This window comes from Mobula hypostoma, chromosome 18 (genome assembly GCF_963921235.1).
Source record: "Mobula hypostoma chromosome 18, sMobHyp1.1, whole genome shotgun sequence".
Classification (NCBI taxonomy): Eukaryota; Metazoa; Chordata; class Chondrichthyes; order Myliobatiformes; family Myliobatidae; genus Mobula; species Mobula hypostoma.
Genome location: NC_086114.1, coordinates 6,294,118 through 6,309,423, shown reverse-complemented (window position 1 = coordinate 6,309,423; position 15,306 = coordinate 6,294,118). Strand labels below are relative to the sequence as shown.

At 42.3% G+C, this 15,306-nt stretch overlaps 1 protein-coding gene across 2 annotated transcripts in view; it reads left to right on the top strand.

Moving 5' to 3' along the window:
- polr3a (polymerase (RNA) III (DNA directed) polypeptide A) overlaps nucleotides 1-15,306 on the top strand; it is a 95,718-nt gene that overhangs the window by 7,421 nt on the left and 72,991 nt on the right. For both annotated transcript variants that reach the window (XM_063070386.1, XM_063070385.1), the window contains exons 3-6: nucleotides 2,102-2,239; nucleotides 9,073-9,244; nucleotides 11,685-11,839; nucleotides 13,005-13,244. In XM_063070386.1, coding sequence (XP_062926456.1) covers nucleotides 2,102-2,239; nucleotides 9,073-9,244; nucleotides 11,685-11,839; nucleotides 13,005-13,244 — 705 coding nt within the window. The remainder of the gene's footprint in view (nucleotides 1-2,101; nucleotides 2,240-9,072; nucleotides 9,245-11,684; nucleotides 11,840-13,004; nucleotides 13,245-15,306) is intronic.

The following is a 15,306-nucleotide window of genomic DNA, read 5'->3' as shown; positions in this document are numbered from 1 at the left end:
CCCTAACAGTTTGGGAGTCCCAATCAATGTATGGAAAATTAAAGTCCCCTACCACCACAACTTTATGTTTCCTGCAGTTGCCTGCTATCTCTCTGCAGATTTGCTCTTCCAAGTCTCGTTGACTATTGGGTGGTCTATAATACAATCCCACTAATGTGGCCATACCTTTCCTGTTTCTCAGCTCCACCCATAAGGACTCAGTAGACAAGCCCTCTAATCTGTCCTGCCTGAGCACTGCTGTAATATTTTCCCTAACAAGCAATGCTACTCCCCCACCTTTCATTCCTCTGCCTCGATCACATCTGAAACATCGGAACCCTGGAATATTAAGCTGCCAGTCCTGCCCCTCCTGTAGCCAAGTTTCACTAATTGCTATTACGTCATAATTCCACGTGTCAATCCACGCCCTCAACTCATCCGCCTTCCCCGCAATACTCCTAGCATTGAAATATATACACCTCAGAAGATTTTTACCACCACTCACAACCTTACTATCAGCGAATTTGCTTGAACTTTCAACATTTATTTTCACCCCAGCCACACTGTCAGCTCTAGCACTCTGGTTCCCATCCCCCTGCAAATCTAGTTTAAAGCCTCCCCAATAGCACTAACAAACCTCCCTGAAAGGATATTGGTCCCCCTGTAGTTCAAGTGTAACCCGTCTCTCTTGTACAGGTCCCAACTGCCCCAGAAGAGGTCCCAATGATCCTGAAATCTGAAACCCTGCCCCCTACACCAGTTCCTCAGCCACTTGTTCATCCTCCAGAGCATCCTATTCCTACCCTCACTGGCACCTAGCACAGGTAGCAATCCTGAGATTACCACCCTTGAGGTCCTGCTTTTCAACTTCCTACCAAGCTCTCTATACTCACTCTCCAGGACCTCCTCACTCTTCCTTGCTATGTCATTGGTACCGATGTGCACCACGACATCTGGCTGGTCACCCTCCCACTTCAGAATGTCATGCAAGCGATCAGAGACATCCTTGATCCTGGCACCCGGGAGGCAACAAACCATCCTGGATTCTCTGTCACAACCACAGAACCTCACTACTGCTCTCCTCTTTTTCCACCCTCCCTTCTGCACTGCAGAGCCAGACTCAGTGCCAGAGATCCGGCTACTGCAGCTTGTCCCAGGTAAGTCATCCCCTCCAACAGTATCCAATGCGGTATACTTGTTGTTGAGGGGAATGGCCACAGGGGAACCCTGCTCTGCCTGCCCTTTCCTCTTCCCTTGCCTGACAGTAACCCAATTTCCTGTCCTTTGCTCCTTTGGCGTAACTACCTCCCTGTAGCTACTGTCTATAATCTCCTCATTCTCTCGAATGATTCGCAGGTCATCCAGCTCCTGCTCCAGTTTCCTAACGCGGTTTGTCAGGAGCTGCAGCTGGATGCACTTCTTGCAGGTGTCGTTGTCAGGGACACCAGAGGGCTCCCTGACTTCCCACATCCTGCAAGAGGAGCATTCCAACATCCTGCCTGGCATTCTCACTGCACTAAACAATCTGAACAAAAAACTTACCAGAACCTACCCTGACCTCTACCTGTTCTCGCCGAAGCCTGTTTGAGCCAAAGCCATCCCACTCTGACTCAGTCCACTCCGACGATGGCTGCTGTATATGGAGGTCTGCTTTTAAACCTCGGCGCGCTACGTCATACGCCTGCGCAGTGCAGACCCTTCTCCCCGAGCAGTGTTTTAAAAAAAAACGACTTTTTCTACCCGATTTCTTTCACTCTTCTTCTCAGCTGCTTGTTTCAACTGAAGAATACCTAGAGAAGCTTTTACTATCCTCCTTTATATTCTTGGCTAGTTTACCTTTGTACCTCATTTTTTCTCCACGTACTTTGACTCTCCAAGATTCACAGACTTGGGGGGGCGGGGTCTAGTATTGACTCCAAAACTGGAATTCATGCTTCTTTAAATTATATACAACACATCTCTCTCGCACACACACAATATATTTTTTTTTTAAGTGTTTTGTGTGTCCAGGAAGAATTTGCATTTTCCTTAGTGAATTTCCTGATATAATTGATCTTAAACATGTTCTGTGCATGAACAGTTATTAATTGTTCTGAAAATTGTAATTCTTATACATCAATAGGGAACAAGTGAGAAAGACCGTCCATGTGAAACGTGTGGGAAGAATTTGGCTGACTGCATTGGACACTATGGTTATATTGACTTGGAGCTGCCTTGTTTCCATGTTGGTTATTTTAAGGCCATTATTGGAATATTACAGGTGAGCTGAAATAGCATCCAGCTATGAGAAATACTAATACTGCAAATAATCACCAATGCACTGTCCTTATTGATCAGTCATTCTTTGCTATAATTGTCAGAGCAACACAGCAGCATATTGGTACAGCATTATTAGAATGTAGCTCCTGTCTGTAAGGAGTTTGTAATGTTCTCCCATTACCACTTGGGTTTCTTCCAGGTGCTCCAATTTCTTCCCAGTTTCCAAAGGCATACAGGTTAGTAGTAGTCCCGTAGGTGTAATAGGGTGGCACGTGCTCTTTGGACCAGAAGGGCCTGTTACCATGCTGTTTCTCTAAATAATTTTTTTTGAAGGTTCATTGTCTTAGTGTGTTCGTGCAGAGGCCCATGTGCTTCATGGTTAAACTATTTGGAACATCTAATGGTTGTTCAGGAGTTTCTCAGGGTTTGTAGGTGATTGCGTTAAATGTGGCCATTTCATTTCCTAGAGATTATGTTTAGGTCTGATCATGGGCAGCAGCTCTGTGAGTTTTGACCTTTTTCTGTAAAGTTGACGAACATTGTAAATGTGCATCAAACTAAACCAGGTGAAGAATCTATCTTGAGAAGCTTGATAGAAGTGAGATGGTGTCAAATACATAATAATGATACTATCACCCAGTTAATTCTCTGGAATTTCAGAGATATCATATGGTCTAGTTCAGCGGTCCCCAACCACCATGTGCTACGGGGCTGTGAGGAAACGATATGAGTCAGCTGCACCTTTCCTCATTCCCTGTCACGCACTGTTGAACTTGAACATAGGGTTGCCAACTGTCCTGTATTTGCCGGGACTTCCCGTATATGGGCTAAATTGGTTTGTCCCATACGGGACCGCTCTTGTCCTGTATTTCCCCCGCTAAGGTAGAGCGTTCCTATGAAACTTTTCGTGTTGAAATGGGGTGAAGCGAAGAAGCAATTACCATTAATTTATGTGGGAAAAATTTTTGAGCGTTCCCAGACCCAAAAAATAACCTACGAAATCATACCAAATAACACATAAAACCTAAAATAAATAACACTAACATATAGTAAAAGCAGGAATGATAATGATAAATACACAGCCTATATAAAGTAGAAATAATGTATGTACAGTGTAGTCGGGAAGATGAAGGCAAAACCGATTTGAGAGGTAAAGTGTCCCGGGATTTGACTGCTACTTTTGTCCCTTATTTGGGAGTGAGTAAGTTGGCAACTCTAACTGTAAAAGACATGTTGAGGTGAGTTTAACCCTACTTGAACACCCCTCCCCCACCCAAGTCGGCCGGTCCACAAGAATATTGTCAATATTAGACCGGTCCGCGGTGCAAAAAAGGTTGGGGACCCCTGGTCTAGTTTACAGATACATAAAGGTTGGTAGTGTAGACCGTGTAGTGGGTAACAACAGAACATTGACAGGATGCAGAATTGGTCTGAGACATGTGAAGTGATCACTCTGAGGTGAATTTCAAGGCAGAATACAGGATTCTTAGCAGTGTGAAGGAACAGAGGGATCTTGGGGTTCATGTCCATAGATTCCCTCAGAGTTTCTGAAAAAGTTGATAACATTATTAAGAATGCATGTGGTATGTTGGCCTTCATTAGTCAGGGGATTGAGTTGAAGAGCTGAGAGGTGATGTTGCAGCTCTTTAAAACCCTGGTTGGACCACACTTGGAATATTGTGTTTGGTTCTGGTTACCTCAGGAAGGATGTGGAAGCTTTAGAGAGGGTGAAGAGAAGATTTACTGGGATGCTATCTGGATTAGAGAGCATGTCTTATGAGGAAAGTGTTGCATCCTAATGTGTTTGCAATGCAGAGAATGAGGGAGAAACTCGTTGCTCATGGTCATTTTATCAAGTATTACAATAGTGAAGAAGCCTGGCGAGAGACAAGGGAAAGAGAAAGACTAAAAGTATTGTGGTCTTTTCATACAAGACTACTGGTAACATAAATTCCATTAATAACAGTTAACAAATAAGACAGCTAGATTCAAGTACAGGTTTCCCCCGCTATCCGAAGGTAGAGCGTTGCTATGAAACGATTCGTAAGCCGGAATGTCGTAAAGTAAATAAGCAATTACCATTTATTAATATGGGAAAAAATTTTGGGTGTTCCCAGACCCGAAAAATAACCTGCAAAATCATGCCAAATAACACATAAAACCTAAAATAACAGTAACATATAGTAAAAACAGGAATGGTATGATAAATACACAGCCTATATAAAGTAGAAATGCTTTTCTGCAGCATTGTCTCACGCAGCGAAAATCTCGCAGAAGCGCTCTCGGCAGAAACACTCTCTCCAGTAACCTTTAAGCTATGAAGCTGCCAAATCATACCAAATAACACATAAAACTACACAGCCTATATAAAGTAGAAATAATGTATGTACAGTGTAGTTTCACTTATCGGAATCGGGAAGACTCCAATAAATTGCCATATCGTCACAGTTAAACACAGAATAACCACCTGATGCAATCGGTAATCGCTTCTGATCTGGGCCGACATTTACGTGCTGGACGGCACCTAATTAATTAGCTTGTTTATTTCGGCTTTTTTCTTAAAGATGTGCTGAGTGCGTTCCGACTACCACTGCATTCTTCGCGGCAATGTATCAGTCCATGGGCCAGAGGTTGGGGACCACTGCTTAAACTATGAAGCTGCCCTCGCCTCAGAAACCACCCATGACTACCTTTAAATTCCACTTTCTCAACACTTTCATCACCATTGTCCAGTGCTTTCTGTTTCAGCTTATTAAAAAGACTGACTGATTTCTCTTTAAGTACAAGAAAACTTAACAGAACAACACGCTTTGTACACCCATCAATCCACTCAAGCAATAGACTTTCCATTTTATCCATTATTGGATGCCGACTAAGAGAGACCACTTTCCTACGAGCAGAACCAACAGTAACATCGGCAGCTTTCAAAATTCTTGCCCTCTGTGTATAAATAGTGTGAATGGTGGATGCAAGCAAATTCAACGTGCAGACAATGTCCTTCCTTCGTTCACCAGGATCAGAACACTTAATTATGTCTAATTTTAGGCTAAGTGTAACACCCTTACGAGCTCTTATAGGCTTTTCCGATACCTTAGAACTCATCTTGCTAACGGATGCAGGAAATAAATCAAGATAAAGCACGTGTTTAAGTAATGCCGGCTAGAATGCAGTTCCGGGGGAGGAGCTTGGCTGTTCGGGCGCGCGCTGCCTTTTTTCGTAACAGTGAAAACACCTTCTGTTAGTGAAAATAGGTAACTAGGTCTTTTGTAACAGTAAGGTGTCGTAAAGCAAACGTTCGGAAAATGGGGGGGGGGGGCACCTGTAATATGACACCACTGAAACTGCAAGGTTTCCAGAAAAATACTGCAATTACTAGAAAATTTGCTGAACAATCATAAGTACATAGGTGATAATATACAAATATAATTTAGGACATTTACATGGACAGGTGTATAAAAAGGGCCCATGGGATCACTGGGGACCCAGGTCATCCCAACCACAATTTATTCCAGCTGCTACCATCCGGGAAGCGGTACCGCAGCATAAAGGCCAGGACCAACAGGTTCCAGGGACAGCTTCTTCCACCAGGCTATCAGACTGATTTCATTGTACTCTATATTACATTGACTTCTGTTTATTATAAGTTACTATGATTGCACATTGCACATTTAGACGGAAACGTAATGTAAAGATTTTTGCTCCTCATGTATGTGAAGGATGTAAGAAATAAAGTTAATTCAGTTCAAATACAAACAAGCATAGGAAAGATCATCTTCTTAAGCCCATCACCCCTACTAGAGCACAGGCCTCTGGCAGCAGCTGTCCTGGGCTAGTCTTTCAAATTGTCTCCAGGTGTAGCCCATTTTCTAAATTCCTGTCTCAGGGATGAAGTTTTTGGGAGTTTCTGTTGGCATTTCTGTAGCACTTTTTTTTCACAGGATGGGGTTGCTAGCCCTATGTACAACCCTCCTTTCGCAGTCAGGTTTGGGGCTGCCCTTGGCAGAGTTCACAGGAAAGATAAAGTTACAAGAAAAACAATAATGGTATATCTCAATCCAACAAAGGATTGCGCTATCTAGGGCTTTTCTCTTGATACTTGCAGACCTCGTGTTGCATTTTAGATAAAGTACAGGTTCTTCAGCCCACGATGTTGTGCTAACCTACATAAACCTACTCCACCTAGCCCTTCACTCCTGCACAGCCCATAATCCTCCATTTTAAACTGCAACAGCGCTTGGAATGCTGGCATTTGTTTGTAATGAGCTGGAGTTTCATGGCATCTGGTCGATATAGAACAGCTTGTTGTTGAGCCCACTAGGGGATCGGCTGTACTGGATTGGGTATTGTGTAATGAACCGGAGGTGATTGGAGAGATTGAGGTGAAGGAACCCTTAGGAGGCAGTGATCATAACATGATTGAGTTCACTGTGAAATTAGAAAAAGAGAAGTCGAAATCTGATGTGTCGGTGTTTCAGTGGAGTAAAGGAAACTACAGTGGCATGAAAGAGGAACTGGCCAAAGTTGACTGGAAAGAGACACTGGTGGGAAAGACGGCAGAGCAGCAGTGGCTGGAGTTTATGCGAGAAATGAGGAATGTGCAAGACAGGTATATTCCAAAAAAGAAGAAATTTTCAAGTGGAAAAAGGATGCAACCGTGGTTGACAAGAGAAGTCAAAGCCAAAGTTAAAGCTAAGGAGAGGGCATACAAGGAAGCAAAAATTAGTGGGAAGTCAGAGGATTGGGAAGTCTTTAAAACCTTACAAAAGGAAACCAAGAAGGTCATTAAGAGAGAAAAGATTAACTATGAAAGGAAACTAGCAAATAATATCGAAGAGGATACTAAAAGCTTTTTCAAGTATATAAAGAGTAAAAGACAGGTGAGAGTAGATATAGGACCGATAGAAAATGATACTGGAGAAATTGTAATGGGAGATGAGGAGATGGCAGAGGAACTGAACAAGTATTTTGCATCAGTCTTCACTGAGGAAGACAGCAGGATACCGGACACTCAAGGGTGGCAGGGAAGAGAAGTGTGCGCAGTCACAATTACGACAGAGAAAGTACTCAGGAAGCTGAATAAGCTAAAGGTCGATAAATCTCCTGGACCAGATGGAATGCACCCTCGTGTTCTGAAGGAAGTAGCTGTGTAGATTGCGGAGGCATTAGCGATGATCTTTCAAAAGTCGATAGATTCTGGCATGGTTCCGGAGGACTGGAAGATTGCAAATGTCACTCCGCTAATTAAGAAGGGGGCAAGGAAGCAAAAAAGAAATTATAGACCTGTTAGCTTGATGTCGGTGGTTGGGAAGTTGTTGGAGTCGATTGTCAAGGATGAGGTTACAGAGTACCTGGAAGCATATGACAAGATAGGCAGAACTCAGCATGGATTCCTTAAAGGAAAATCCTGCCTGACAAACCTATTACAATTTTTTGAGGAAATTACCAGTAGGCCAGACAAGGGAGATGCAGTGGATGTTGTATATTTGGATTTTCAGAAGGCCTTTGACAAGGTGCCACACATGAGGCTGCTTAACAAGATAAGAGCCCATGGAATTACAGGAAAGTTACATACGTGGATAGAGCGTTGGCTGATTGGCAGGAAACAGAGAGTGGGAATAAAGGATCCTATTCTGGTTGGCTGCCGGTTACCAGTGGTGTTCCACAGGGATCAGTGTTGGGGCCGCTTCTTTTTACATTGTACATCAACGATTTGGATTATGGAATAGAGGGCTTTGTGGCTAAGTTTGCTGACGATACGAAGATAGGTGGAGGGGCCGGTAGTGCTGAGGAAACGGAGAGTCTGCAGAGAGACTTGGATAGATTGGAAGAATGGGTAGAGAAGTGGCAAATGAAGTACAATGTTGGAAAGTGTATGGTTATGCACTTTGGCAGAAAAAATAAACGGGCAGACTATTATTTAAATGGGGAAAGAATTCAAAGTTCTGAGATGCAACAGGACTTGGGAGTCCTCGTACAGGATTCCCTTAAAGTTAACCTCCAGGTTGAGTCGGTAGTGAAGAAGGCGAATGCAATGTTGGCATTCATTTCTAGAGGAATAGAGTATAGGAGCAGGGATGTGATGTTGAGGCTCTATAAGGCGCTGGTGAGACCTCACTTGGAGTACTGTGGGCAGTTTTGGTCTCCTTATTTAAGAAAGGATGTGCTGACATTGGAGAGGGTACAGAGAAGATTCACTAGAATGATTCTGGGAATGAGAGGGTTAACATATGAGGAACGTTTGTCCGCTCTTGGACTGTATTCCTTGGAGTTTAGAAGAATGAAGGGAGACCTCATAGAAACATTTCGAATGTTAAAAAGCATGGACAGAGTGGATGTGGCAAAGTTGTTTCCCATGATGGGGGAGTCTAGTACGAGAGGGCATGACTTCAGGATTGAAGGGCCCCCCTTTCAGAACAGAAATGCGAAAAAAATTTTTTAGTCAGAGGGTGGTGAATCTATGGAATTTGTTGCCACGGGCAGCAGTGGAGGCCAAGTGATTGGGTGTATTTAAGGCAGAGATTGATAGGTATCTGAGTAGCCAGGGCATCAAAGGTTATGGTGAGAAGGCGGGGCAGTGGGACTAAATAGAATAAAATGGATCAGCTCATGATAAAATGGCGGAGCAGACTCGATGGGCCGAATGGCCTACTTCTGCTCCTTTGTCTTATGGTCTTATATTCAGCCAAGTAATTTGGTTTCTTTAGTAAGAGTCTGGTGTTGGTACTGTACAGGTTTGTATCATGATGACCTACAAGTGTTGAGGCAGTAATTATTGCAAGTGATTTTAGTTACAGTGTTCATGGGTGCCCTCTGCCCTCGTGTGCTTCTCCACAGATGATCTGCAAAATATGTTCTCGCATCATGCTGTCACAAGAAGAAAGGAAAACATTTCTGGATGCTTTAAAAAAGCCTGGCTTAACCTACCTTCAGAAACGTGGCCTAAAAAAGAAAATATCTGAAAAATGCAGGAAGAGGACGTACTGTCTATTCTGTGGATCATTTAATGGTAAAAGCTTATTACAAAACTATAGCTACTGTTTAACAGGTTAAGAACAAATCACATCACTTGCAAATTATGTGTCTCACTTAAATGATGCATAAATGTTTAATGCAAAAAAAATGATTATTTTGTTTTTCCTGTTGTAACTTCTGTGTTCTAGCTGGGTAGTGGTGTATTCTGCATAATATGAAGTGGAAATATCGGTTAGTAAGTTTGCAGATGACACAAAAGCTGGTGATGTTATGGATAGTGTACGAGGTTGTCATAGGTTACAATAGGGTACTGACTGGATGCAGAGCTGGGCCAAGAAGTTGCATGGAGTTCAATCAGAAAAGTGTGAAGTAATACTCTGGAAGGTCAAACTTAAAGGCAGAGTACAGGGTTAATGACAAGATTCTTAGCAGTGTGGAGAAATAGGAGATCTTGGGGTCCAAGTCTAAAGATCCTTAAAAGTGACTCTGCAAGTTGATAGGGTGGCTAAGAAGGTGTATGGTGTATTGTCCTTCATTAGTTGGGGGACTGGGTTCAAGAGCCATGTTGCAGCTCTGTAAACCTTTGAGATCACACTTGGGGGATTATGTTCATATCTAGTTGCTTCATTATAGGAAGAATGTGAGAAGCTTTAAAGGGTGCAGAGGTTTACCAGGATGCTATTTAGATTAGAGAGCATGTCTTGTGAGGATGAGTTGAGAGTGCTATGGCTTCTCCCTTTGGGGTGAAGGATGATGAAAAATGAGGTGTACAAGATGATAAGAGCATTGATAGAGTGGACAACCAAGAATTTTTTCCCAGGTGAAATACAAGATGTGTGTAAGATGATGAGAGGCATTGATCGTATGGATAGCCAGAAGCTTTTTCCCAGGGCTGAAATGGCTAACACAAGGAGGCACAGTTTTAACGTGCTTGGAAGTAGGTACCAAGGGGATGTCAGGGTTAAGTTTTTCATACAGCGAGTGGTGGGTGCATGGAATGCACTACCGGCAGTGGTGGTGGAAGTGTATACAACAGGGTCTTTTAAGAGCCTCTTAGATAGGTACATAGAGCTTAGAAAAATAGAGAGCTATGCGCTAGGGAAATTCTAGGCAGTTTCTAGAGTAGGTTACATGGTCGGTACAACATTGTGGGCCAAGGGGCCTGTAAGGCACTGTAAATTTCTATGTTCCATGAAATAGCTAATACAATTGGGTATAATTTTAAGGCAATTGGAGGAAAGTTTAGCAGAGATAATCAAAGATAGGCTTTTTTTCCTCTTTTTACACAGAGCCTTGGGTATTTGGAGCATCATGCTAAGGTTGGTGGTTAAGGCAGATACTTTATGAACATTTGAGCCCCTTTGATAGGCACTTGGATGAAAGAAGAATGGAGGGATATGTGGGAAGGAAGGGTTAAATTGATCTAGTAGTAGGTTAAAAGTTCAACACAACATTGAAGGCCAAAGGGCCTGTACTGTGCTGGTCTATGTTCTATATACTTTATGTGTGAACCATATTGAAGGTCATTGTGTTGAACTGAGGAAGAACCTTGCACAGGACAAACTTACCCATAACTTCAGGTTAATTAGGACGTTTGTGAGATTGAAGAGCAGATTTAGAATGTTGGAAGGGTAACCTGAGCTCATACAAAACATTTTCTACTGAGCTAAACAATTACACTTTGAACACAATGTCCTGTTGACTTCATGTCTTCAATTTTGTACTTTTAGGGATGAGCTGACCGACAAGGTGTTGTCAGTTTGAAGGTGATCACTTCTGGTGTGTAAGGAAAAAAATCTGCTAGAACTTTAGGAATAGTTGAAGGAAAAATGTTTTCAAAGCAGGCTTACAACTATTTAAAAATAAGTGGAAGATTTTAAACTAGGTGTTTCACCTCAATCAAATTAGGGAAGTTCTAAATGTAAACTGGTAATCTATTTTCCAAAATATATTTACTTGTGCAATACACAAAAAATGGTGGAGGAACTGAGCAAGTTAGGCAGTATCAATGGAGGGAAATGGTCGAAGTTTCCATTCCTGAGGAAGGGTCTTGGCCCGAAATGTCAACTATTTTTTCCTTTCCAAGTTCCTCCAGCATTTTGTGTGTGTTGCTCTGGATCTCCAGCATCTGCAGAATTTCTTGAGTCTCATATTTAGTTGTGCTTGTGACCTTTTGAAAGCCTTTATCTATTGCAGCCTTTGTAACAAAAAGTTGAGGCAGATACGTGTGGTGATGAGCTTGATCTTGTATATGTCAAAGTACATGACAGTTCAACAAGGAATAACTGAGGGACCTTCTGGAATATGATAAAAGCATAGTACAAATCCAAGCTTTTCTATTTTATTCTCATTTGAAGATGAATGATACAGTATATATTTTACACTTAGTATAAAATACTATACTATGCTTGTATACTTAGTATGGAATAGTAGCACTCAACAGGTTAAAAGTGTTGGTCCTTTGTTTTAAATAGGTCCTGTGAAAAAATGTGGTTTGCTAAAAATTATCCACGAAAAGTACAAAACCAACAAGAAAGTAGTGGATCCTGTGGTATCAGATTTTCTGCAGTCCTTCGATACAGCCATTGAACACAACAAAGAGGTGGAGGCTTTGCTTGGAAGAGCACAAGTTAGTACTGTTGAATCTTCTCGAACATATTCTTGACTATTGGCAGAATAAGATTTTGAACCTTTAATTGATTGGTGCATTTGCTTTGTCGGGTATGTGAGACATAACTTTTGCAGTTTATGCTCGCTCTTCATTGTAAAATTCTTTACAGATGTCATTGCTTTATTATCTTTGTCAATCAAATCATAGAGTCTTATAGCATTGAAACAGGCCACTCAGACCAACTAGTCCATACTAGTTGCCTGGTGATCTAGTCCCATCTCCCTGTGTCTGGTTCTAGCCTTCTAAACTTTTCCTATCCATGTACTTATTCAGATGACTTTAGAATATTGCTATTGTACATGCCCCAACCACTACTTCTGGCAGTTCATTCCAAATACGTATCACTCTTTGTGTGAAGAAGTCGCTTTCCCCATGTCCCCTTTAATCCTCTCACCTCTAATCTTAAATCTACATCCTTTTGTTTCTAGCACTTGCGCCCTGGGAAAAAGACTCTGTGCTTTCACTCTGACTATGCCCTTCATGAACTTATAAACCTCTATCAAATCGCCCCTCAATATCCTACATTCCAAGGAATAAAATCCTAGTTTATGCAATCTGTCCTGGTAACTCAGGCCATCAAATCCAGATGATATCCAAGTTCCCAGGAGTAAACATCACCAGTACCTGCTCTGGTCCAACTATGTAGATGCCATAACCAGGGAAGCTCATGAATGGCTCTACTTCCTCAGGAGGCTAAAGATATTTGGCATGTCCCTATTAACCTTTAACAATTTTTATCAATGCACCATGGAAAGCACCCTATCTAGATTCATCACGGCTTGGTATGGCAGCTGCTCTGCTCATAACCGAAAGAAACTACGGAGTTGTGGACATGGCTCTGCAAAACATAGAAACTAGCATCCCCTCCACAGACTCCGTCCATACCTCTTGCTGCCTCAGTAAAGCAGCCAACATAGTCAAGGGTCCTGAGCATTCTGTCTTCTCCCCTCACCAACTGGGAAGAAGATACAAAGTCTGAAAGCACATACCAACAGGTTCAAGGGCAGCTCCAGTCCTGCTGTTCTAAGACTTGTGAATAGCTCTGTTGATCCTTGAGCAACACTGATTTCATGCCCGAAAATCTGGCAAAAGTTTGCTGCAATTTGCTATATTTATTTTCCAGGAGAATCTCAACCCCCTTGTGGTTTTGAATCTATTCAAACGAATTCCCTCTGAAGACATCCCACTGCTCCTCATGAACCCAGAGGCCGGGAAGCCTGCCGACCTGGTCCTCACTCGGTTATTGGTTCCTCCGCTGTGTATTCGCCCCTCCGTGGTGAGCGACTTGAAATCAGGCACAAACGAAGATGACCTAACCATGAAGCTGACAGAAATCATCTTCTTAAATGATGTTATTAAAAAGGTTTGTTAATGTTTCCTAGAACTTGAATTATAAATGATGAATGAAATATATTCGATGATGACCAGCATAGTTTAAGATGTAAAGCTAAAATCAGCTCATCAGAGGTCCAATCTTAACCAGTTCAGCTCTGGGCCTTTGGTAGGGTTTAACAATAAACAGCAAAACTCTAAAAAAAAAACTGTTTTGTTACATTTATTAACTATGTTAACTCTGTGTTTATTTTTATTTTTGTCTCTTCGTACTGCACTGCCAAGTAACCACCTGTTTAACCCCAGCCTAATCACAGAACCATTTACAATGACTAGTTAACCTACTAAATGGTACATCTTTGGACTGTGGGAGGAAACCCATGGGGAGGACGTATAAAGACTCTTTACAAATGACGGGGGAATTAATCCCCGAAGTCCGATACCTGAAGCTGTAATAGTGCCGAGCTAACAGCTGTGCTACCAAGGAGCCCAGAATTTTGGTAGAAGCAGCAAAGCCATAATAATGTTGCGGTTAGTGTGGCACTGTAACAGTTCAGGGCTTCAGAGTTTGGTGTTCAAATCTGGCGCCATCTGCAACATCCTCCGCGTGAACCATGTGGGTTTCCTCCGGGTACTCTGGTTTCCTTCCACATTCCAAAGACGTAGAGATTAGTAGGTTAAGACCATAAGATATAGAAGCAGAATTAGGCCATTTGGTCCATCGAGTCTACTCTCCCATTCAGTTATGGCTGATCCTTTCTCCCTCCCCTCAGTCCTACTCCCCAGCCTTCTCCCTGTAACATTTGATGCCGTGTCCAATCAAGAACCCATCAGGCTCTGCCGTAAATACACCCAACGACCTCGTCTCTACAGCTGCCTGTGGTAACAAATTCCACAACTTCACCACCCTTCGGTAGCTAATGAAATTTCTCCGCATTTCTGTTTTAAATATTTGACACAACTTTGTGGGCCGAAGGGCCTGTATTGTGCTGTAGGTTTTCTATGTTTCTATGTTAAATGGACGCCCCTCTATCCTGAGGCTGTGTTCTCTCATCCTAGACTCCCCCACCAGGGGAAACATACTCTGTCTAGGCCTTTAAACATTTGAAAGGTTTCAATGAGACTCCCCCCACCCCCCAACCCAACCTTCTAAATTCCAGCGAGTGTAGACCCAGAGCTGTCAAACGTTCCTTGTATGATAACCCTTTCATTCCCAGAATCATCTTTGGGAACTTCCTCTGAACACTCTCCAATGCCAGCACATCTTTTCTTAGATGAAGAGCCCAAAACTTCAGCTTTTTGAACATCTCCTTGATATTAGTAACTGCACTCGCTCTCTTCCCTTACACCCTTCAACGTCTGGAACACAGCAAGTGTCTTCCACGGTGAAGACTGATGCAAAATACTCACTTAGTTCATCTGCCATCTCCTTGACCGGCTTCATTTTCTAGCGGTCCTATATCCACTCTCAATCCTCTTTTATTTTTTACACACTTGAAAAAGCTTTTACTATCCACTTTGACATTGTTTGCTAGCTTGCTTTCATATTTCATCTTTTCCCTCTTAGTGATTCTTTTAGTTACTTTGTGTAGGTTTTCGAAAGCTTCCCAATCCTCTATTTTCCCACTAATTCTTGCTTTGTTTTATGCCTTCTCTTTTGGTTTTACATTAGCTTTAACTTCCCTTGTCAGCCATGGTTGTACTATTTTGCCATTTGAGTATTTCTTTGTTTTTGGAATACATCTATCCTGCACCTTCTTCATTTTTCCCAGAAATTCATATCTTTGCTGCTTTGCTGTCATCTCTGCCAGCATCGCCTTCCAATTTACTTTGGCCAACTCCTCTGTCATACCATTGTAATTTCCTTTACTCCGCTGAAATACTGTTATGTCAGACTTTACTTTCTCCCTATCAAATTTCAAGTTGTACTCAATCATATTGTGATCACTGTCTCCTAAGGGTTCTTTTACCTTAAGCTCCCTAATCACCTCCAGTTCATTACGTAACATCCAATCCAGTACAGCTGATCCCCGAGTAGGCTCAATGACAAACTACTCTAAAAAGCCATCTCATTGGCATTCAACAAGATCACT